The sequence below is a fragment of the Anas acuta genome, chromosome 3 (assembly GCF_963932015.1).
Source record: "Anas acuta chromosome 3, bAnaAcu1.1, whole genome shotgun sequence".
In the NCBI taxonomy this organism is placed as follows: domain Eukaryota; kingdom Metazoa; phylum Chordata; class Aves; order Anseriformes; family Anatidae; genus Anas; species Anas acuta.
The window spans coordinates 52,097,348-52,122,107 of NC_088981.1; the positions used below are offsets into that span (position 1 = coordinate 52,097,348).

Genomic DNA, 24,760 nt, shown 5'->3' on the forward strand with positions numbered 1-24,760 from the left:
ATAACAAAACCAAAGGTGCCCCTCTAAAGCTGCAGCAATGTCTTTTGACTAAAAAGCAAAACTGGATTTTTGAAAACCACGTTCAGCTCAATAACAGAATGCCGTTTCTTATGAACATTCATGTTCTAAGAAACATGAAAAAGCAACAAAATGCCAAATGTTTTACTTTTGGGTAATCATCTCTTCATTTTGGAGACACAGATTTTGGTCACATCTTCCTTAGCAGCTGATTTACTTAGTTTGCTGATAAGTCCACAGAGATGGTAAGATTTTGCTGATTTTATGTATCCTGTAAAATTCCCTGATGCATCATTCCTGTGACTGTTATTTTTTTGATTTTCCCTTCTCATGTAGAATTGTGCTTTTAATTGATTTCTTTATTTTGATGGTGGAGAATTACATGAGTGCATTGTACAAAGCTGAACTTGCTCTTTGCTCAGCCTGACTTGATACAGATACAGACCGATGGGGCTTGATAGAAGGGAAAAAGACCCTTGGTTTGTTTTGTGAGAATGAACACAATGTAAATATGTTTTAAACCAGGATTTATTGTGATAGAAAATATTTAGAGGACGTTTTCCTCTACAGCAATGCCTATATCAGTGTATATAGCAATACTTGTATATAGCAAAACTTTACCATGATATACCAACAACTGGCACAGTAGCACTGCAGTCCCTGAGGAAATCTGTGTACATAGTTTTTTGTTTGGGCACAGCCTTGTAGGCTTTGCTTTTTCACAGGGCAGTGCAGTCTCTAGTCTCTCTCCTATGATGTTTTACAATAATGACATATAGCTGGAAAACCAACCGGTAGCTATTCAATTCTGCTCTCGGCTTTCTGTCTGCTTCAGAGCTTGGAAAGACCTTTGAGACTGTTAAATTTCACTTTGCTAAGACAATTTTTCTGCACTCTTGTTTCAAAACTCTGCTTGTGAGTGTGTGTCTATGATGGATATCTGGTATTTCTTTTGGGGAAATTTCTGGTCATTGGCCTGAGGCAGGAGCAGTCATTTGGGGTAGAAAGCAAAACCAATTGTCATTTTTCTTGGCAGTTATTGATGGGCATTTGCCTGAAGTCTCTTCATTTTGGGGGGAGTGTTTTTTGTTTACTTTTGATTTATACTTTTTAATAGCTTCTGGAGTCATCCAGCTGAGAAAAACCCCAAGAGCTGTTTCTTTACATTGAATTCATTTCAGTAAAAATAACAATCATTGAAAGCTTTGTGAGAAAAGAGGCCATTGTACTATCTATCTATATAAAATTCGAAGCAATAGTCACTACCAAAATAAAGGGTTCTGACTATTGGTTTGCAGAAGCTGTGCTGTATTTCTGTTGCCCTTTTGTTTTGGTTTTGGTTTTGAACAGTCTCTCTCTCACATATACACATACTCACAAATTTATGTTTCATTTTAGAGCAAAAGACCAAAGTCGTAAAACCTACTTACAGGTTACAGTATTTCTAGGTACTGGGTCCTTGACATACCAGGATGATATGAGGATGTGAGACACATCACAAAGATGGCTAAAAAAAAATAAAAAAATAAAAAAAAATAATCTCAGTTCCCTGACTGCTCTGACACATGAATAAATATGCTTATCTTCAAATCTGATGGCATAATGCCCAGCTGCAAACAGTACAAACAAGCTGGAGTACATGTGTTACTGTGTGTGTGTGTGTTATAGTGCATTTTTTTTAATTATTATTATTTTTTAATATCCCTAACTGGATTGCATGTTTTGCTATATATGATGCTGTAAAGAAAAACTAAACGAATAGCAATTCCATGAACCATTTTTTTTTCTTTCCAGGGACCAAAACCAACCAAACAAATAAACCCCCCACAAATTATTTCTTGGCTATATATGTTGATGCAGAAAGCATAAAACACAGGATTTATCAAGTACTTTATGGAGACAGGTCAATGAAGACAGGTCATGATCAAGACTGTTTGATTGTATCATCATACATACTTCTTAACCTGTTGCTCACTCAAGGATGGATTATACTAATACAAACTATCTAGAGTTATAAGATCAATCCAGAAAATTTAAAAAGTAGTTCTGTAGGCAACAGCTGCCATTTGGTAGCATAGTGCTACTGTGACATGCTTCACATTTGTTGTGTTTTCCTCCAGAATGAAGTCCAGGTAAAAAAGTGTAGAATAGTATAGAACTTCTAAGGGAGAAATCTGATGTGTTTCATGTACCCAAGAAGCTGCTACTCACAGAAAATAGCTTTTTCTAGGTGTAGAGGGGCTTGCTGGAGGGAGATGGTTTGATCTCTGGAAAAATTTCCTCCTGGTCCAAATCTTTCAAGTAGTTCAATTTCAAGAAGCCATGAAAGATGGTTATATTGAAACGGGTTTCAATATAGCCAACCTAGTTGGTTGAGAGGGTCTTGTTGAGGCCAGTGCTAGTTTTATTTACATGTGTTGTAACATATTATTCAGTCCTAGATTGCCTAGCAAGTTACCAGAACCCAAACATTAAACAGCACAGAAAATGGGAAAACCTGCTGACAACCTGGGCTGGGTCAATCAGTATGGCAGAGTTCTCAAGTAGCAACAGCATCTCCTTCTTTTGGAGCTGCATGATCAAGAGAGGCGAGCAGCCTGAGGTCAGGTCTACCTCCAGGATATGGGTGACCCCTGCTACCCCTTGTTTCTGCTCTGTCCACAGTGACCAAATCCAGGCTTCAGGGTGGGATGAAAGTTGTCTCATGGCCAAGACTTTGTTCTTCATGTTTCTGTGAGCTGTTTAGTTTCCTTATTCTCTTCCTTAAATGAACGGATTAATTCCGTGTACAGCCCCCTAGATAATGCTTCTGTTGCCCAGCAGCCCTTTCTGGGAGATTTATTTTTTACCCTGTGCTTCTCTAAGCCACTCTTTCCTGTTTCCTGACTGTCACCACATCCTTCCCAACTGTCAGGAGATGAAAAATTTATATGCAGAGGTGCCTTCCAAAGTAGGATGCTCACAGGCAGCTCCTATGGTTTAACAGAGCTGAAGAGGACAGCCACAAGGTCTTACTCTATCAAAGTAATTTTTGCCTGTGGTTTGTTTGTTTTCTTTCTCTTCCCTACTCCAGGTGTGTACACTTTTCTTTCCAGCACCTTGAAATCCCTGGAAGAGAGAGACTATATCCACCGTGTTCTGGACAAAATCACAGATACTCTGATACATTTAATGGCTAAGTCAGGTCTTTCCCTGCAGCAGCAGCACCGGCGCCTGGCTCAGCTTCTCCTCATCCTCTCTCACATCAGGCATATGAGGTGAGAGCAAGCACAAGGTTAGGTGCAGGGAGGTTTCACAAATGCACAGGTGTGCTTGTTGTTCTTTTATTCATGGAGTGAGTGCAAACTGTGTGCATTATATAAAGGATAGATCATTGTCCTCTTTCCATAAGTATATATGGAGTTTGTGCACAAAACAGTATGCTGGATTATGGTGTGAAAGGGGTAAACATTTTCCCAATTTGTATCTTCTTCTTCTTCTTTTTTTTTTTTTTTCTTTTCCTTTACTTCTAGCTTTGACAGTGCCACTGTCTGCTTTTAACACTATGTGCCTTGTTATTCCGTTTGAAAGGTATCAAGCAGATGAAAAACAATGTAACAGCAGCCTAGTTCTACAGATTCTGGTTTCCTTTAAGATAAGATTTAATAAAACTCTTGCTTTTATATAGCCACCTCTCACAAGTGGCTTGATTGCAAATCACTTTAGAAAAGATATTATTATCATTATATGTATCTTATGGGTGAAGATAAAATGCACATCTTCTGAGTCCCAATCTAGAGCACTGTGCCCTTTGCTAATTAGAGGTGAAGTGCCTGAGGCATTCAGTTTGTTGGTAGTCTCAGCAGTCATTCTCCCTAATGTAATTACCTCTTAAGGTAGCTGCTCACTAGCTGGAGTGTGTGCAGCATGACAAGCCTATACAAAGACACAGTAGATATTTTAGTTTTACTAAGTAATAAGAGGCATTGCTGTTATACAGTTTTTAATTTTCATTATCTCAGTTAATAAAATTAAAATTATATTAATTACCACAAAGTAGCTAATGAAGCTGAGACATAAATATTTTAAATACTAGACTGACATACAGACTTTCAGGAAAAAGCTAAGGGGTATGTGTTTTATATGTATCTTTTGGGGGAGTTTCTTTGTTCTCATGTTAATCACCATTTTGGTGTTTGTTTTCTTAAGAATTTGAACAACTAAGGAAGTTCAGATGCACAGTGAATTACTGTTTCTATAGTTTGCAAAGATAGCATTAACTCAAATTGGCCAAAAGGTTATTTTCTAGGAAAAAAAAAAGTTAAATTATGGAAAACCAAGATTCATCCCAACCATGTAATCAAAGTGCCTAAATTAGGAGTCCATTCGCTCTAGGTCACCTCTTAGGCAAAAGAGAAAACAGCCACATTTTAGAAGGCAATTGCTCATGGGCAGCCTGAATAGTTCTTTGAAGCTGACTTCTGCAAACTGTAGAAGGAGTGTGCATCAATTAAGCTGCTAAGTTAATTATTTTAAACAAGGTGGAATTTATTGGAACCCAACTATGATTAGCTGACAGCTTTTTTTTTATAGCACATTCAGAAAGTAACTGTTGTTTCATTAAAACCCACAGCAACAAAGGAATGGAGCACTTGTACAATATGAAGTGCAAAAACATAGTTCCACTCTACGATCTCTTGCTGGAGATGCTGGACGCTCACCGCCTGCATGCCCCAGCAGCCAGGAGTGCTGCACCAATGGAAGAGGAGAACCGGAGCCAGCTGACGACTGCATCAGCTTCTTCTCATTCCTTGCAGTCCTTTTACATAAACAGCAAAGAAGAGGAGAATATGCAGAATACAATATAAACAAAAGTCAGTATATATAATGGTATGAGAAACCCAGCAGCGTACTACCTAGCTCATGCTTCATTTCATCTGCAGTGCCACTCATGTAAACACTCCAATGACATCAGTAACCTGTATTTTCCATTTGAGTGTTTGTCAAGCGCTTGCCTAAATTGATTGCTTATTCTAATTGAAAGACGTTTCATTGCTATGGACAGCCAGCAAGGATTGGCAGGCTAACTTAATTTGAATTTGCAGTGTTTTAATTTATTTTTGCATGCAAGTTGGGTAAGTCCTAATATAAACTTAAGCCTCCATTTTACCATAAATTAATAGGCCATACCAGCCATGCATATTGGTATCTTCCTGAGTGGGAGCCTTTGTTGATATCCACCCCAAATTCTGAGCCCATTTAATCCTTGAATTGCTTGAAACTTTGAAGAAGTTTGGTAGATTCTGAATGAGTTTTAGTGAGGGATAATGGAAAGTTGATTGGCATCTAAGTGTGTCACAGTGAAACTGTACTGCTAGTGGCTGCCTTGGTAGTTTAGGTAGATTTCTGCCTCTCTTCTTCTTACAGTAGAAAGTACCCCCTTTCTTAAAATTTCTGTTTTGCCTTACTGGCTTACATCACCAGATAGCTCCCTTTCAAGATCATACTGACCAAACTTTTAGGTCCTTTTATCATATCTTCTAGCCAAATTGCATTGTGTGTATCCTATCCTATGAAGCTAAATTGTTCTGTTGCTCAGCAGTGTTTAAAACAAGGGCAAAATAGCAAGCAATGATAATATAGATAATTGCTCTTGAGTCAGATCACGTGAGTACAAAAACTCATCATGCCAGAAAAGAACCAACAACAAAAATTAAAGCTCACCTTATCGCACATACATTGTTTTATGAAAAACAAAACAACAAGAACAAAACCAAAAACTTTCCCTCTCCTTTGCTTTGTTGCGCTACAAACCAAGGGGTGATGACGTCATAAGACTGGCATAGGAGTGTGGGATTGTCCCATTCATGGCAGTCCTGCCTACCCGGACTGTTGAGGGCCAGCAGAGCCAGAACAGTAGGTTTTGCATTGGCTTTCTTCAGCTATTATTGGGGCAAACTCAAAAATCACTGTTAAGTTCCATCTCATCTGTGATATCAGAAGTGGACAATGTGTCTCAGGTACGGTGAAGGCTCCAGGACTGCATGCTCAGGTGAAAGGAAGGTAAATCTGGCTTTCTTCATGCATGTGTGTAACAGTTCTTCATGCAGTTAGTTGGATTCTTCACGTCAACCATAAATATACAAAAGGTCCACTGACAGTAAGAATTTCCGCAACTCATGAAGGAGAGACACTGAAAAGAAGGACCGACCTATCCGTACTATAAACTGTCCAAAACAGGATTTGGTGCTGCTGTTTGACTGCCTCTAGGATAGAAAACTAAACATGTCAGGGAATGTTGCTGGGTACTGGAATGTGATTATTATATATGTTGGGGATGATTTATTAGTTTAATGATAATCTTTGCCTGTGATATCTGCATGTCTGGTTTTCAGGTGCAGTTTGAGAGTTAGCATGGACCACCAGGGACTAGTTCAATAGCTGGTTGGAAGTGACCACCTGTCAGCGAGGAAGTTCTATAGCATGTGTATAGGCTACTTCATGGCAGCAGGCCACAGTGCTAGAGGAGGGTTTGGGGATGCTTCTTTTACTACTATAGTCAATGTCTTTATGTTAGGTTATGCTGATTGGAATATCCTGTAACTAATTATAGGAAATAGTGTAACTAATGCGGTACAGGAGTGCCTACGTCTAACCATGCTCACTGTTAGACAAGCAGAAGTGAGTTTTCAGTGAGTTTCAGTTACATAGCAATTGTGAAGGCAGCAAGGCATAGGATGAGTTTGAGCTCCATGTCAAGGATTCAACTTTTTAGTGAGTGTAGATAACGATGTCCATAACAATTTAATGTACATATCTGAGGATACGTGCAGTTTAAAAGTCTAAAGATAGATGCTACCTACATGCTTGAGAAGATTCCTTGAAAACAGTGCAAGTCTGAATGTGTGAAGCAATCACTGTAAGTGAATAGGCCTTCTATTGATGCATATTATAGTATCTTTTTTTTTTTTTTTTTTTTTTTCTGATGTGCTGAAGGAGTTGTATTTTTATGTATTTAGTAGAGTGTGTGTGTGTGTGTGCGTGTGTGTAAGTTCGGTACCTAAGGGCTTTTGGAAGGCTTCAAAATGCCTTGAAAAAAAAATGCACATTTTATTTTTGTTTGTTTTGTTTAGTAGCTGGTTTTCAAATGTGTTAGAAAAATCATGAATGCCCTGAAATGAGTGCAGGTTAAGATTTGAATGGAGCACAGGAATTCCTGTAGATACACTTAAGTACTTACATTGCCATTATTCACTTGTAGCCCAGTGTGCATTAGAGCTGCTTTTTCAATGCTCTGTGTGCAGCTTGTGTGTTCTCTATGACAGAACACATGGATCAAGCCTGTGGCTCATCAGCTGCTAAGAAAATTAGGTTAAATAAATGCCTTGCCTCCTACATCCAAGAAGAATTCATTGTATTGATTTAAGTGTAAATTTGGCCTCAAAGAAAAAAAAATAGTTGATGGAGAGCAATCCACAACAAAGGTCCAGATTCTGATGATATTTACATAGGTTAATACCAATGCACTCTACAGATTGTCCCAGTGAGGCTGGACAAGCATGATTTGGAGTGGTATGCAGCAGACAGAACGGTATCAAAATGTGGCTTGTAACATAAGAAATAATCAGTGAGTTTGCAGTTATAATTACAAATGTTCTCCTAAGTTGAGCCCTGGCAATGAAGTTACTTAGTCAACCAGTCCCCCCGCGTATGCTGCAGCACCACCAAGGGCATTCAGGAAAGAAAAAGAGTGATTGCCAATGATACATTCATTTACCTTGGGGCAGTTTCATGATCTGTGTCTTTAACTTGTTGATGATCTTTTATTTGAAGTAGCACCTTAATGAATATAGTAATCTTCCCATAGTTATCTATAAAGATGATTGTCCACATGCCAGACAGCTGAATGTAGCTCTTCAACGGATTAAACAAATTATATGCTATAAATGTGGCAACTTTTTTCATATGTAATTCTGAATTATGCTCTCATGTATGCAGAAAATTGTGCCTGCCATTTGGTAATTATTATTTCACAGGATGCTATTTCATGTGTATATATACATATATATATATACATATACATATATACTTTATATTTGCAGCTGACAAACCAGTACTACCTGAATACCTGGTGCTGGATATTAAACAAAAATATATAGCATGTAAAAAAAAAAAAAAATCAAAGAAAAATATTCAAGGCAGCTAATTATGCTTTTACCAAAACATTCATAGTGATGTCTCTGGACAGCTAATGAAAGAATTATTTTATAATGTTTATATGTGGATTTTTTTAAAAAACAAAAACAAGCAAACAAACAAAAAAATACCAACACAAGAAAGCCCTAGAAACATAGGCAATGTAATACCAGCATAAGCCAACTAGAACTAGACCAGATGAACTTGCTTTGCTTGAGAATATGGTTGTTGTATTACCAAAAAAAAGAAAAAAAAAAAAGAAAAAAAAGGAGGAGACAGGAGCAGAGATGATAGAGTGATGTGTAGCACCCAGTTGAATGAGTTTCCAACAATATTTGAAAGCTTCTCTGGTTTGTAGTGGTTCGAGCCATGTCTTCATCTTGCAGACTTTGTCTCAGGTAAAACTCCCAGTTGGGGTTAGTAGGATTTGTACTGGGGAAAAATATTTTAATGAGCGTTTCTTGGTGTGTATTTGTGGTAAATTTTTCTATTAGGTTTCAATGAAATCTCTTGATTATTTTTCTCCTTCTGTATAGTAAGGGTTTTAACAATTTAAAAAATATATTTAAAAAAACAAAACTGAAATGAGTTCCCATGGATATTGCAAGGACTGTTAGCAGGTCATTGGAACTTAAATTGGAGAAAAAGAAAAAAAAAGAAAACTTCAACTGCCTCCACACCCCTACCCTCAAAACAGGATTTTAATTGGAATCCCTATCGACCCCAATTGAGGCTGACTGATTTGTTAAGTGTTGAGCTAAATGTTTAAAATGAAACAAACTACCAGCAATGTAAAAATTCTGCCTCACTAGGGTATGAGTATTACCACAGACTTTGCAATATGGCAAACCTATCTTGTATATATAAAATGCTACTTTAAAATTAGCATGCAAGCCAACCTAAAGCCAATGGGATTTTATATATAAAGTATTCTAGCTGAATTTATGTGAAGTGCATTTCTTTCCCCAAATAAACAGATGGCCTTTTTCAATCCTATTTGCAACCATAATATAGTTTTACAGACAGAAATTCAGCATATCTAAAGGAGGGGTCATGTTACCAATGGTATTGTAATACAAACCAGTCTTTGCTGCCACCTGCAACTATAACATAATCTCAAATTAATCTGAGAATTTTAAATTAATATTTCCCTAACATTAATGTCCTACCCTTTCTACTTACAATTCTCTTTCATCTTTCAAATGTAGATAGCCTTATACCCTGATAATTGTTTTCAAAATGATTGTTGCTCAGAGGGGTATTCCGTTTTCCATCGTGTTTAAAAAAAAAAAAAAAAAAAAAGCTAAAAAAAAATCTTTTGCATTCAGATGTGCCTAAACAAATAAAACTAAAATGTATATGCTGCCATCTTGCAAATTAGTATGCTCTGTACTCCTGTGTGCCTATAATTATATGTCTGTTTCTTCAGAAAGTGCCCATTGGAAAATGAAGGGATAGACTGCTGGTCATGAGACTTGCATTAACAAGCCACTTTATGTATCACCTTATTGTATATAAAACTAATGCTTTTGTGTGCACTATGTAGTCTGTCAATGGAAAGCCCTTTCTTTGATATAGGCTCAGATGCCATAATGTATTTGTTGAAGTATTCTGTTCTTTCACTGATGCATATGAAATTATTGATGTCTTTGTTTTGGTGAGTTTTTTTGTTTTATTATTCTTTTTTTTTTTTTTTTTTTTTTTCCTCTTTCTTTCTTTGTTTTGCACCTAAAAACTTACAGAGTCTAAATGAAAAATTTGATAGGCTACCTGGATGGTGCAAGATTTTCACTGTATTTGATGTCAAAATAAAGAATTAACCAGAGAAAATTATTTCATTTGTTATCATTTACATAGTTTTTTTTTGTTTGTTTGTTTTTAAATCTGTTCCTCTACTTATTGTTTTCCAGTAACTAGCTAAATGATACATTATATACATGATATACATGTACACATGAAACCTCACCCTACAGCTTTTCAAGCATGAATGCAAATTTATAATCCCATAGGAAGCTGGGGTTTGTTGGGCTTTAAATAGTATCTGACCAATAGTTCCCAATAGTTCAAAATCATGACTTTTGCAATATGCTTCCATGGTAAATAACTTGACTGAGAGTTGCTACTTTGGCTACCAGTAGTGAGCCAGAGTAATTTGAACAAATCGCACCCATACATGTGCTCAGAGTAATAAGATTGGTTTAAATGCAGACTCACAAGCTCACAAAATTCAAGGGCTTTATACAATTTTCTATCTATTGGACCAAATGAACACTTAGGTCAAATGCCCCTATAGTTCATGGAGAACTGGTTAACGATGACTGCTTCGCTATGATTCTCAATTCACAGGTCCAATCCACAGAAGCAGCTGAAACACAGAATACTCCTGTAAAATCAAAGACCCGTCACTGTTCATTTAAAAACCAAACAGTTTAAGTCTGAGCATATTTATACCTGCCTAAATCATACCAATTTGAAGCATCAAGACAGTGCATAGCACCTGAGATTAGGCAGTCCTTTGACCACCTCTTTCCAGAGCACAAAATGACCATACAGAATCACAGAACAGGAGAGCTGGAAAGGCACCTCTGGAGATTGTCTAGACCAACACCTGGCTCAGAGCTGCATCACATGCCATGCATATGCTGTTCAGTGCCATATCCAGTTGAGTTTTGATTAGCCACAACAGGAGACTCTACAACCTTTCTGGGCAACCTGATCTGGTGTTTGACCACCCTTGCAGAAAGAACAACAACGACAAAAAAAGTGTTTTGCCATGTTCAGATGGAATTTCTTATGTTTTAATTTGTGCTTGTTACTTCTGGTCTTGATGGTGTGCACCACAGTGAAGACCCTGGCTCAGTCTTCATTCCCTCCCATCATGTGTCTTTTGTGACGGAAGCTGGTGGATGTCAACTTGCTTCACTCTGTCACAGGAAAAACCCACCAGGAAAAGGGACTCTGCTGTCAGTTACTGGGCACATGTCCCCAGCCGGGAGCCAGCCTCATTCCTGATTTCTTATGTCTGTTGGCTGAAGTCATGTGAGAAATTAGGCAGTAATGACAAATTGTTTCTTGTTTCACTGAAGAACTCTTGCAGCTGAAACTCCTAGCTCACCTTTACTGGTCTTACCACTCTTCTTCCCTCACCACATACACGAACCTTTGCAGAACAGCTGACTTCTCCAAAGGTTGTTCCCGTGGGGGAGCCCATGTACATGCACACAGCCACCTTCAGTGGGCTCCCTGCCACACACTTGCTTCCTCTCTTTCCAAATATGTGAGTGATGTGTGTCTTGGTCTGGCATATTTTATTCCATTTAAGTAATTAGAAAGGTATGGCATAGTTAATGCATAACTGAGGAACATACCTGATGGCTTTTACTTTTCTGTCAATTAAGGCAATCTCCTTAATGTGCAATGTTAAGAGCTTCTTCACGGGCTACAGCTTGGTGTTCTCAGTCAGACAGCCGAGACAGAGCATGAAGCAAATACAATAAACATACAAATAAAATAAATAGATTCAATTATACATGTTGCAACTGTAAAGACTATTCTTAAAAATTAAATGATGAACTTGTTCTTTTCATTCAGATACTGCTGCATTAAAAGCCCCATGGAAAAGCTCTTCCTTAGGCTGGCTAAGTCTTGCATCTCTTTGCTCATTGTAGTAACATTATCTCCACTACCCAGGCAGTGGAGAAAAAAATCCAAATGTAAAAAAGACTTAGCAGCAGTGTTCACAGAGAAAGTATGCCAGCATAAGGGCACTGCTTACATGGTCTTTCTTATGCCCAGTCAGCCTCCAATTACTATTATTCACCATGATATCCTGCAGATACAGAAGCCTAAATGTAAAAATGCACATGAAGTCTTCAGGACCATTGACCATCAAAATAATAACATTTGGCACTTATCTCACCAGAGACAAGCCTAACCTATTCTCATGTCCCCGTAAGAGCTGTGTGTTGGAGTATTTAGGTGTCACTCTGATAATGTTTTCATTTTTCATGCATGTAGGTGATATAAAATTTATCTTCTGTTTTCCATTCCTACACATTTGTGCAACATTCCGATATGTTACCATTTCAGACAGCTGAAAAATGTGCATGTGAGGAAAGGTTGTACTTTCAGTGTTTTATTATAGCCAGATTTTGCAGTACAGGCTCACCTCGAGTACTGTGTGCAATTCTGGGCACCACAGTACAAAAAGGACATTAGACTGTTGGAGAGTGTCCATATGAGGGCCACAAAGATAGTGAAGGGCCTAGAGGGGAAGACCTATGAGGAGCAGCTGAGGGCACTAGGCCTTTCCAGCCTGGAGAAGAGGAGGCTTAGGGAGGACCTCACTGCGGTCTACAAGTTCCTTGAGAGCGGGAGGGGAGAGGCAGGTGACCTATTCTCTGTAAACACCAGTGATAGGACCCGTGGGAATGGTGTTAAGCTGAGGCAGTGGAAGTTTAGGCTTGACATCAGGAAGAGGTTCTTCACCGAGAGGGTGGTTGCACACTGGAACAGGCTCTCCAATGACGTAGTCACTTCACCAAGCCTGTCTGAGTTTAAAAAGCAATTGGACTGTGCACTTAGTCACATGGTCTAAACTTTTGGGTAGACCTGTGCAGCGCCAGGAGTTGGACTTGATCCTTATGGGTCCCTTCCAACTCGGAATATTCTATGATTCTATGATTCTGTGTTTGGGACTGTAGGATATTTAGGCCTTGTACAAACCAAGACCAAATGCCCCTTGCTAAGGCAGGAAGATTTGCTTCATGATAGCTGCTTCTCTTGTTTTCTACCCACCTCTTGAGTACATGTTGTCCACAGAAAGGTAAAACAAGAACCTTGTACTGTAGAGGAAAGTAAAAAATGCTACCAACTTTGCAGTGAGACTTACAGTAGAACACTTCAAAGCCTAAAAGTTCATTTATGAGACCAGAAAAGTTTGAGTTCCAGTCTGCCTTTGCAGGATTATTTTTCATTTACATTAAACCTGAAAATAATAAAAAAAGAAAACTTCAGTTCTGCAGTTTCTTCTTGCTTTGCCCCCACGGTCTGCACACCTGACTGCACAATGCTTTGAGTTTAACTGAAGGAGTTAAAACTGAATTGCAACCGTGTGTTTTAACATGCAGTCCAATGGTCAGGGGACCCCGTGAGACAATGGCTTAAATTACCTGCCACCTCTGTTACAGGAAGTGGACAACAAGCCTCCTCACTCTTCCAAACGTTAAATGTGCTATTGTTTTATTCAGACCTCATTGTGGTCAAGTCAATTTGGTATACCTCAGATCTTTAAATAGGTATTTAACGAACCAAGCAGGTTTGACCATTTCTATTTCTGAATACCACATTAAGCAAACAATAAAAATCACAGCTGTTCAGAACCTGTCTGTTTTTAGAGAAATTGTTTAATAGAATTCAGATTCTTATAATTAAGTAAGGTGGCATCAAGGTTACTGGGCTGAAGCCTTCTGTAGTGAAACCTCTGAATATAAGGTGGACCCTTTTTCCCCCAACACACAAGATAAGTGTTCCAACTCTCCCCTTCCCCAGCATAGGCAATAACTGGTTCTGTTGAATTCTGCAGTTGCAGTCTGCATTTCTTCTTCTCAACTCTGCTCTTATCTCCCAGAATCATCCAATACTCACTAAATCCTGATAGGATCTGTAGTTTGAAGAGTGTGAGAACTGAGTTTCTGTTATGCCTTTGAACATGCACTCAGATGCACATGATGATGATGATCATGTGGAGAGATGCTATCAGTTGTAAACAGATTTCTCAACCACAAAAAGCACAAGACTTAAGAGGGGTGGGGGTGATCATTCATACAACATTCTCAAGTGCTTTGTCCTGGTTCAATGACCAGCTGTTGGAGAAAGCTCTAAGAAGAAAAGGCCAAACTACATGTATTCACAGGGGAATTGGATTTACAGGGGGACTGGAAGGATGGCAAACTAGTGGAGACTGACTATTGATGTGATGCAGAATGAAGCTGTTACCACTGTTGGAACAGAGTGAGAGGATAGGCAATGGTTATCATCAGGTTCACAGCTATGAGCAACAAAGGTACACTATTTCTGTCGTATTCAGATCACTTGTACTAACACCAGCAGACATTACTAAATATTGCCCTTTGGATTTTGTAAAGCACAGCCCACAAATTAAACTACATAAAAAGGTGCTGTAAGCTCAGGGAAAATAGAGCTCATTATTTTGCACTTTTATCGTTATAAGTATAGAGCAGATGATGTCTTGATATTACTACACATTCTGGAGTTACTGAGGTAATAGTTTCCATTACACCTTTAAACACCCACTGTTTATGAGGTAACTTCAAGCCTGGTAAGTAGGGTTCACAGTTACAAGATGCATAAAGCTGCAGGGATGATTACAGCATGTCAGCAGCTGCTGCATTTATCTACAATGGAAAAAGGGAAAGATATAATATAGCAATGAGTGGCATTCCTCAAGATGCAGAGTCTACATGCACTTTCTTTAGGCCTGAACACATGCCTTGGACCCAGATTTCAGTGGCTCCTGTATCATGTTTTCCTATGCTTTGCAGCCAAGGCTCAAGGCATGTTACTAAACTTCAGTCCCTCCTATTGGCAGACTCCAAGTAGCTGAGGTGCTTTAGAAAAAGGGCATCTCAACCACAGGGCATTTCAAACTCCACTTTGTGTGTTTCTCAAAAAGTTTGTTTACACCTAAGTCTCCACTAGGCTCCACTTGGAATATTGCATCCAGGTCTGGGGTCCCCAGCACAAGAAGGCTGTGGACCTGTTACAATGGGTCCAGAGGAGGGCCATGATGATGATCAAAGGGATAGAGAACCTCTCCTATGAAGAAAGGCTAAGAGAGCTAGTGATGTTCAGCCCGAAAAAGAGAAGGCTCTGGGAAGACCTTGTTGCAGCATTTGAATAGTTAAAGAGGGATTATAAAAGAGATGGAGAGCAACATTTTACTCAGGTAGATAATGATAAGGACAAGGGGGAATGATTTTAAACTGAAAGAGGGGAGGTTTAAATTAGAAGTTAGGAGGAAATTCTTCCCTCAGAGTGTGGTGAGGCACTGGCATAGGTTGCCCAGAGAAGCTGTGGATGCCCCATCCCTGGAGGTGTTCAAGGCCAGGTTAGATGAGGCCCTAAGTAATCTGATCTAGTGGGTAGCATCCCTGACCATGGCAGGGGGCTGGAGCTAGATGAGGGTATTCTGGGTGTGCTTTTTTCCCCCTACACTTGCCCCATTAACCCTAGTTCATGCTATGCTGATTAATGCATATGTTGATACCGCACTGAGCTTTGCAATTCAAGCTAGATCTTCAAGCCACTGCTACTTATTGAATGATTTTTGCTTTAATGGGATCCTGTGAAGTTTGGGCATCCTGTGGGCATTTGTTTCAGCTTTCACTGCTTTGTGCCAGTTCTTAGGATCATGATCTAGTTCTGCAAAAACACATTTGAAGTCATAATGGAATCAGTTCAGGGCTGGGAATTCCTTTTAGAGGAATCTGTTTCTCAAACCACTTTAACTGTTCAGATGGAAACTTTGTCTAGAGTTGAGATTGAAAACTAGAAAGTAAGAAGCTTGAGCTGGCACTCAAGAGACCCTTAACATACTATCACAAACTTCCTATGATTCCCTTGAGGCAGCTCACAATCTGACCTTCCTATACTTGAGGAGGTGCAGGATTTACAAATAGGTGTTTTCCAGGTCTGTGGCATTATGAATTCATTATCAATTAATTATGAAAAGTTCCTATGATCTCACATCAGCTATGCCCTACCTCTTTAATGAGGTTAACCTCTAGTCCTTCTGCAGCTCATCACTTTTTTTCTCAGTCTTCCTAGACCAAACATTTCATGTTCATGGGAGAGGAAAGAAGAAGGCATGACCATTATGAACAAGATGGAACCATTCTGCCCACCACCACTTCCCCAGTTTTAGTGACTACTTCCCCAGACTCCACTGTGATGAATGAGGTGCAAAAGTTCTGCCTTTCTTTTATAGACAAAAGGCTGTTCTTCCCTAAGTCTAAGGGAAGTGGGTGTGGCATTCAGACCATCAAAAGAGAAAGCTACACTGAGAGAGACAAATTTTGCAGAAGTCTGTAGCTTTCTAAATAACAAAACAGCAGTACTAGAGACAACCACACCTGGCTACTTTGCTGCAGTCTCACTTTCTTGCATATGTCCCTTCAGTCTCCCCCCATCTTTGAAAGTCACCCAGAATACTCATTTTGCTGAATTCAAAAATAAGTCATTATCATGCAATATGATGGCTTCAGACCTCTCATACCATTGCAGTCCCTCTGATCTGATTACAACGCTGTCCTTTCATCTCACACTTTCAGGGACATCTATCACTTCTCACTGTGTACAACAGAAGAACAAAGATTCCTGAAGACTGCTTTCTGCCATTATATACGTGTGTATATGTGGATGCACTCATACTACTCCATTTTTTGTAACCACTTTACTTTCAAAACTCCCTTGCATAGCCTTTTAATTCTTTAACAACTGAGCAACTGTCATTTTCTGTAGGTAGTAGCCTGTAGAACGGTTGTTATGGTTTGAGAGGACCTTATAATTAGAAGAACCCTAAAAGCTTGCTGAAGTTATTTAGAAAAAAAAAAGCAAAATCTGTTGGTGAAACCTTCTGAAAGCAAGTATTTGAATGACAAAGGCTAGGGATAGGGGGAGATAAAAGGAATCTGCAGATAAATGATTGACATGCAGAAAGCCAGTTGGCAAAATGGCAGTTTTAGCTGAAGGAGGAAATGTGGAAAAATGATGTAGTTAATAATGGCCACAGCACTAAGGAGAGAAGAAGCTAGGAATAGAGAGGAAGATGACTATTACAGCACTGAGTAACACAGAGTGTGAAGGAACAGAAAGCCAGAAATGTGGAAACAGCTGTAACAGCTGACCAAGGGATTCTGCTCTCCCTAGACAATCAGCATGGAAAAAAATATATATACATATGTATATATACAATATATATGTTAGTCTCCACCAACTTTACCCTTTTCTACTTATATTAAACTACCTGAAAAATCTTCTCCGAGGACAATAAATGCAGTAAGGAATCAAAACGATCATGGATGAAGCTGAGTACAAGAATAAATAATCAAAAACCACCACAACAAAAAAACCTCTTCTGCTTTCTTCTGTAACTTCCAATAAGCAAGGCTCTCTTTTTCATCCATTCTGCACTTCAGACATAAGCTACAGGGCAGCAAGGGCAAGAGTCAAGGAGGTACACGTAAGAAGAAGATCAATAACACCATCCAAAACAAGCAAACAGTTCACACTGCTGGTCTGTAAAGCAGGGCTTCCCAGCAGTTTTTGAAACACAGTAGCATCTTGCTTTCTGGAGTTAGAGGCCATCCAGGTACAGGAGAAAGTTTGATGGACCCTCATATGTTCAGGTTATTACAAGAAACTCATGTTTTAACTACTGGGGACAAACAACAGAAAAACAGAGATAAGGGGGAAGCTAAAGATGACAAACTGTCAACAATAGTGACAGACGCAAAGCTGCAAAGAAGGGGTTGGGTCAAAAGGTAAAAAGTTCAGTTCTGAATGGGTCATATATGCATACAGAGACTTTAGGAAATTGTGACTACTGAATGGTAAAATTGCTGGCAAAATTCAAATGTCAGGTTGCAGGTCAAAGCAGGCCAGGTGCTACCTTTTATATTTTAGAGTACTTTATTAATTGAATCTGACATCATTCAAATAGAACTCTCTTCTTTGCACTCCCCTCTCGCCCCTAACCATCTGCCTTCAAAACTCCCTCCATTTTTAAATACTGTAAGAAATTAACACAGGTCTCACCTGTGACCTTTTTTCCTGGTTCCTTCAACAGACAGCTATGCAGATAAAACTTTCTTTCATAGTTTAATAATCACAGGCTATCTACTACCCGTTAGATAACATCTGCTTCCATGAGATCACCAACAGTAGAATGAGGAATAGAATTCAGAGACAGCCTTAGATCCTCCTCACTAAATTACTCTTTTTATCCTCAATAATTCTCTATTTTAAAAAAGAAAAAAAAACAGCTTTCAACAAAAAAATTAGATACTGAAAACAAGGACCAGCTGATGAAAGGATGTCTAAAGAATGCAGAGATCTGGACTAACCTGTCAAAGGTGAGTGAACTACCAAATTATGAATGTAGGTGCATTGATTACCATTGACATACATTATGTTACCATAGAAACTGATATCAGAAAAGAGAAGAAAGGTCAATTTCATGAATCTGTCAGACTTCTTGCAAATAATAGCTCATTTTTATACCGTGAAAGTATATTATTTATTTTTGTCTGCTCAGAATCAGTGATTATAGCTACTAATCTAGCCTAGCATAAATCCTGAATACCAATGAAGGAAACTAGGTCTTGAGAAGAATATATACTTGTGTCAATCTAAGTCTAGGTCTCAGACACTGAAGAATTTTGTTGATGTACAAAATCTTTTCCAGGAAAATGTTACACTTATCTGAAAAGGGAGCTTTATTTTGGATCCTCCAAATGCTGAAGTTCAACTAGTGATACTGTACAATTTATGTAACACTTTCCCATGTAAATTACCATTTGTCACATTTTCCAGATGATTTTATTCTAACAGATAGCCAATACTGTTAAATTGTTACAGCATTTTTAATTTCTTAGAGGTGCAGCATATGAATGTTTTCTATTTTTTTTATACCATACATATCTCATTCTAAACTTAGAGGTTTTCATAGTTGTCCTTAAAAAGCACGTAGACAAAATATTTTATGGTATCTACAATAAATGCAAAGAAATGAATACAAACAAAACTTGTTTTAGCAAACTGTACATACATAAATATGTTCTTTGTTTTTCAACTTGACATTCAACATTTTTCCTCATAAAACTTTTTTATGATCTCATTTATTACATCCATTTTTTAAACCTTAAAAAAGTGCTTCTCAGATTTACACCTTGTACATCCAAAGCAAAGGTTAGATCACCATGCCCAAAACAGAAATCACAGGGAATAATACAGTGCCATACAAGATCCTTTAAAATTGTATGATACAAATGCTCTAAAATTTCTTAAGCATTAGTTATTTTGCATACTGTAGATACTGAGAAGTTATTTAACAAATACAGGCTAATAGCTCATATAGAGCAGCACACAGGAAAGGATCTACAGTATCAAGTCCTTGGCTATGCATAGTACAGGGCAATGGCCTGGGTATAAAGTGGCTAAAAGATCCAGAATGCTGGACAAAAGAACATTTCCCTTACTTACATCACATCTTCCTTAGTGCCCTGGATGCAAATACTGAAGTAATGCTACTCAGGTAATATGTTGCGTAGTTTGGTACTGATATACTGATTTGTTATTGTCTGAGTGCCAGTAGAGCATGGTATGGACACAGTGGTGGCTGCAGCAGACAGGTTAAGCTGCAACACTGAGTCCTGTCGCCCTTTAAAACCATCCTGCCACCTAGCCAGTACTCCAGCAAGATTGCCTGCTGTATCACAACTTCATAATGGAGGTGGACCATTCATGTATTTTAACATGGGGTGGAAAGAGCGGGCAAAGTTATTGGCCATAGTACAGCTGTAGTCCTCCTCGGTCATCGGCACCAGGCAAGCCAGCCCGATCAGGAGCAGCAAAAGGAGCTGAAGTGGCAGAGCAGCTCTGAGGACTCTGAGGAAGAAGGATGGGTGCTGCCATGCTGGCCCAGCCTCAGAAGGGGAGGAACCTGAGCCACCTCTTATGGACCTGAGAAAAGAAGATGGACAGGTGAATAAGACATTACTTCAGCAGAGGTTGCACTGAAATACTCAGCTGTCCCTGAAGGCTGGTTTAGGATTTGTACACTCTGACAACAGCAGAGGTGTCTTTCACTGAACATGCTATTTCCCCAGCTGTCTTAAAAGACCCCATGTTTTTACACTGGATAAGAAAAAAAAAAAAAACAAATAATCACAATGGAATGGGCTTTGTGACACCACAGCCCCTTCATCAGTTATGAGGAAGACTCTACACTTAACTGTGCTCTAGAGAAGGGGAAAATAAAAAGTGGGACATACTTATCACATATGCTTACTGCACACTGCCTAAAAAAAAAAAATCCTCTTCATTTAAAATGGCAACTGTATTTGGTTGCAGAAGTTTCTAAATTAATTTCTTTTTATACTATCCACAAGTGTATAATGCAATAAGATACTGTTAAATCAATATTCAGTTAATTAATACACCAATCTTCAGGCAATGGGGACTCATTTTCTACAAAGCACATTGTATTTTAAATCTTGCATTGGATCAGCAGTTAAAATCTTATTTGCTAAACTGACAGGACATCTGAGTGATTGCATCCCTTGTGTCTATGGATCTGTCTTGAAATGGCACATATCTATCAGAAATCCATAGGAGACATTTCCAAACATTTCTAATGGGTCACTTCAAATTAAGCACACAAATCCAATACATTTTTAATAAAGGATAAAGAAGCAGATTTCACATTTTCCCTTCTCACTGAAACTGACAGAGCTCTAATACATAGACAACGGGTTTTGAGGTAAGTGGAACACTCAAAAGAGAGATTATGCAAGTTGATATCAGAACATGGGTTATCTGAGTGTGCTAATTAAATGGCATGGTAAAGTATTGTATTTTAGCACTAGGCAAAAATGGAAGAACTTCGGGCCTTCAAATCATTAGTCTCAAGAAACCTTCCATTGAAACGTTATGTCATGAATTTTGCGATAAATATGTTGCTACAAACCATATGCGTAGCTGCTGTGGTTGTGAAGCTCCAGAAAACCTATAGTTTGCTAGGGTTTAAGAGAGAAAAATATTCATAAAGATGCACTTAGTCTCAACTTAAAGGTATGGAAGATCAGGTCTGCTGAGGTCAAATGCTCCCCAGTCAAGCAAGTCTTGATGGTTTCTTGATCTCTTTATCCTTTTGATCTTGTCTCACAGATAAATCCAAATCCATGTGAGAAAGCATACAAAAACCAAAAAATCATCTTCAAAAACTATATGAGGCTTGGCAAGGGCCACCTTTCAACATGTTCAGGAAAAAACTTCTTCCTGTGCTTGAGATTATTTTGTTCATACATGTGTATCATTCCATTGTGAAGACTTCAAGAAAGCCAGACAGAAATAAGACTGTCATAAAACAAGAACAATTCAAAACAAAACAAACTCCAGCACTTCAGGAAAGCTAAACGATTAACTTGACCTAAATATCCCAGGATGGAGGGATGATCAAAACAACAGATCACATGTTGTTTGAATCCACGTTATTGTAGCCCGGATGGAAAGCTGCTTGTTGAATTATGCAAGATCATGTATTATAAAGAACACATTGAAAGGATATGGCACATTTAACAGCATCAGAGCATTCCATATTAAAGTTCAATTAGATCGGGACTTCTACTGTCCAAGAATGCCAAGACAGAAAATTAATGGGCTGAGGTAGGAACAAAGGGAACAAGGAGTGCTTAATTACCTTCCAAGCATTTGATTGCATAGTCCACCTATTTACAAGGCTCTCACTGTACATATGTTGTTAATCCCAATCAAAAAAGGTTGCATTTCTGCAGTTGGTAACTGCTGTTTCATAATGAGTAAAGAAAAGAAATTTCTAAAAAGCAGAATCAAAAGGCAAAGTCAGCATCTACCTTGTTGTTGTTGTTATTATTATTATTAAATCTTTTCCTAATGTTGCTGTAGCACAATCCAGCACTTTTTGCTTTGTGATTTACTAAAATAAAACAAAATAAAAACCAAAAAACACAAAATAAACAAAAAATAAAAACAACAGACAGGAAAAAGAGTTGAACTGTATAAACTGCATGGCTGGTCTCAGCAAGGAACATAGATTCTCCTTCAAAAATTAAAACAGTTCATGGCAAAGTATATTGAAACTCTTTCTCTGCAGTGAAGTAGGGTGTTGAACAACAGTTTCTAATACTGCATGGGAACAATTCAACAAAGCAAATAATGAATCATTATGAAAACATCTTCAGAGGGTAAATTCTAAAATGTTCAAGTGCTGTACTGTCACTGTTTATTGCAGGTACTCCTCTGTAATGGACATAATTGAAAAATGGAATGCTCAGTTTAGAGTGTTTAATGGATTTGGTAAGAAGAGATGGTTAAAAATATCCATACATTGTTAACAAAAAGGCTTACTATTGGTGAGAGGCAGAACTCGTATCTACTCCAGCAGGAGAAGGGAAAGCTGAAGGATTGTATGCCAGTTTGGAGAAAAAAATGCAATTTCTTTCTCTTGAGCTTGCATCTTCTGCTCTCTCTTCTGACTGCTCCACCATTTATCACACAGGATGCTGTTTCTGGATGCAAGGAAGACCACCTGCTACTCATTCCATACATAATTCCTGCTAACTCAACAAAGAAGGAGGCACAGCTGCAGACCTGGCCAGATGTAAGCTTCTTCATGTCAAGAAATCTCATACATTAACCTAAGAAGTGCAAGCAATAGTTACCCTTACTTTGGGAGTTTTTAATATCAGAGAAATTGGAACTCTTTCTGAAGCATTTCAAGAGAGGAGAAGCTAATTTACCAGGCTGTAGATCAGATGGGCAAATTGAAGTCTAATTTCAGCTCAGATGAGTACCTGCATTTAATGATGACTGATTTTATTTATTTATTTATTTATTTTGGACAATGAAAATATGGTTGAACTAATCTATCTGGATTGCAGTAAACATCTGAAAGATTATAACAGAATAATTTGTCATTCAGGCAAATGATAGGAATAACTAAATTGAATTTAATGGGGAATTGACTAATGGAATGCAGACAACAGTCTTATGTTGAGAGTGGCAGTACTGGGCTAGTAGGATGTTATTACTGGAGTTAATCAAGGATGAGCCTTGGTTTAATATATTTATGAAAAGACTACTGCACAAAATATAAGAACAGCAAAATTCATTTCTATGACAGAAGTTGGAAGTCTTTACAAATACAAAATAGGATTAGCTTATTGCAAAGAAAGAACTGACTCCAGAGATCAGAAATACACTTAAGAAGTAGGAAAAGGAGTTTAAGAGTACAGTATGCAAGGTAGAAATAAAAACTTCTGCAAAAGCTTCCAAAAAACATTTGGAAGCTAACACTCTGTGATAGTGAAGAAAGAAATATAGAGCTGTTATTTGACAAATAACCAAAATCCAATGCTGCAACATAACAGTGAAAGGGGACAAAAACAATTTCAAAATTTCAGTTCAAGACTTCCAGAAGAGAACGGGGTTGATTTAATGATGTTCTATATGGCATGAGTCAGACCTCACCTAGAGAAGTTGGTATTATTTAGTTATCATACTTCTGAAAGATGAATTCAAGCTCACAGAAGTTAAATATGAAGTTGAATAATAAATTTGGAGTTAAATAAATATGAAGTTAAAATAACAGGCACTAAGTGAGAATGAGGGAGAAAACAGGAAGAGCCATGGTAATCTACATGTAAATGAAAAGCTCGTGTTTGAACGACATTACGTGGCTAAAGCCATGAAGACTGCTGTGGCCTGGTATGCTCCAGGAACAGCAAGTGACATTTAAATACCTAGTAGTCATCTGGGGAGGCTTGTGGAGAGCAGGAAATGGAGGTTGGCACTGTGGCGCCAAGACTTGAATAGAGCTGCTCAAGAGAGACAATGTAAACACTCCTGAGCAAATTGAACAATTATTTTAATCTTTTTAACATTTGAATCATTTCAGAAAATCCACAGGCACAGATCCAGGTGTGCATTTACGACAGCTCTATTAAACTGATGAAGGAAGAGAAGTTGATTCTTGGATTTGCTTTTCCTACTTAGTACAGCATTACTAATACCTCTTGAATCAGCATTTAATTAAATCCACAATGTAACATCTAGTTTAAACGTATACCTTGCTTAGCACCACACTATGGTTGCTTTTCTTTTTCGCTGTGATAATAGGGAAGGCAAAATGATATCACATTTGTTATACAGAAAACACAGTCCCTCTAATTTTTAAATGAGCTTTCCCTCACAATCCTCTATGTGATAAACATTTTAAAATTGACTTTATTTCTCCTGTATACTAAACTGTAACAGGGTTTGCTGATCCAGTGCAAGATCAAACACAAAGTACTCTGATCAGAGGCATGTCAAAATATTAAAGAACACAGTGACAGCTTGTACTACTTTATCAGTTAAAACCACATTATACTTCAACCACAACCTGTCTGGCTTGCGCATTTGATTAAGTTTCCTATTCAGTAGTGACTCATTCGTATTCCATGCTTGTCTGAATGACAAATTGAACATTGTGTTGTATCGCTACAAGATGTGTTAATAAACAGTGCTGGAGAGACTTGATCTGAAAGGTGCCGCGCCATTGCCACTGCTAGAATAGAGGTTGATCTCAAAGCTGCAAAGCATTGCTAGCTGTGCTCTGAGCCAGCTGCTCACACCTACAACCAGAAACCTTCTCAAAAGGTTGACAGAGGTTGTTGGACCATACAGGAGAGTGGAAGAATGCACACAATACATTGCTTGAGTACAATGTTGCTAGTGCAAGCATGCT

The 24,760-nt window shown here is 38.3% G+C and overlaps 2 protein-coding genes across 4 annotated transcripts in view; one reads left to right on the plus strand and one right to left on the minus strand.

The window, feature by feature from the left end:
• The window catches only part of ESR1 (estrogen receptor 1), a 165,223-nt gene extending 156,759 nt beyond the window's left edge, over positions 1-8,464 (plus strand). The window contains 3 exon segments of the mRNA XM_068677118.1: positions 3,092-3,275; positions 4,631-4,842; positions 4,845-8,464. Coding sequence (XP_068533219.1) covers positions 3,092-3,275; positions 4,631-4,842; positions 4,845-4,885 — 437 coding nt within the window. The 3' untranslated portion in view covers positions 4,886-8,464.
• Positions 8,465-9,841: 1,377 nt separating this feature from the next.
• The window catches only part of SYNE1 (spectrin repeat containing nuclear envelope protein 1), a 319,168-nt gene continuing 304,249 nt past the window's right edge, over positions 9,842-24,760 (minus strand). For 2 of the 3 annotated variants that reach the window (XM_068677107.1, XM_068677105.1), the window contains one exon: positions 9,842-19,956. In XM_068677107.1, coding sequence (XP_068533208.1) covers positions 19,716-19,956 — 241 coding nt within the window. In that variant the 3' untranslated portion in view covers positions 9,842-19,715. The remainder of the gene's footprint in view (positions 19,957-24,760) is intronic. The other variant, XM_068677106.1, reaches the window with a different exon arrangement.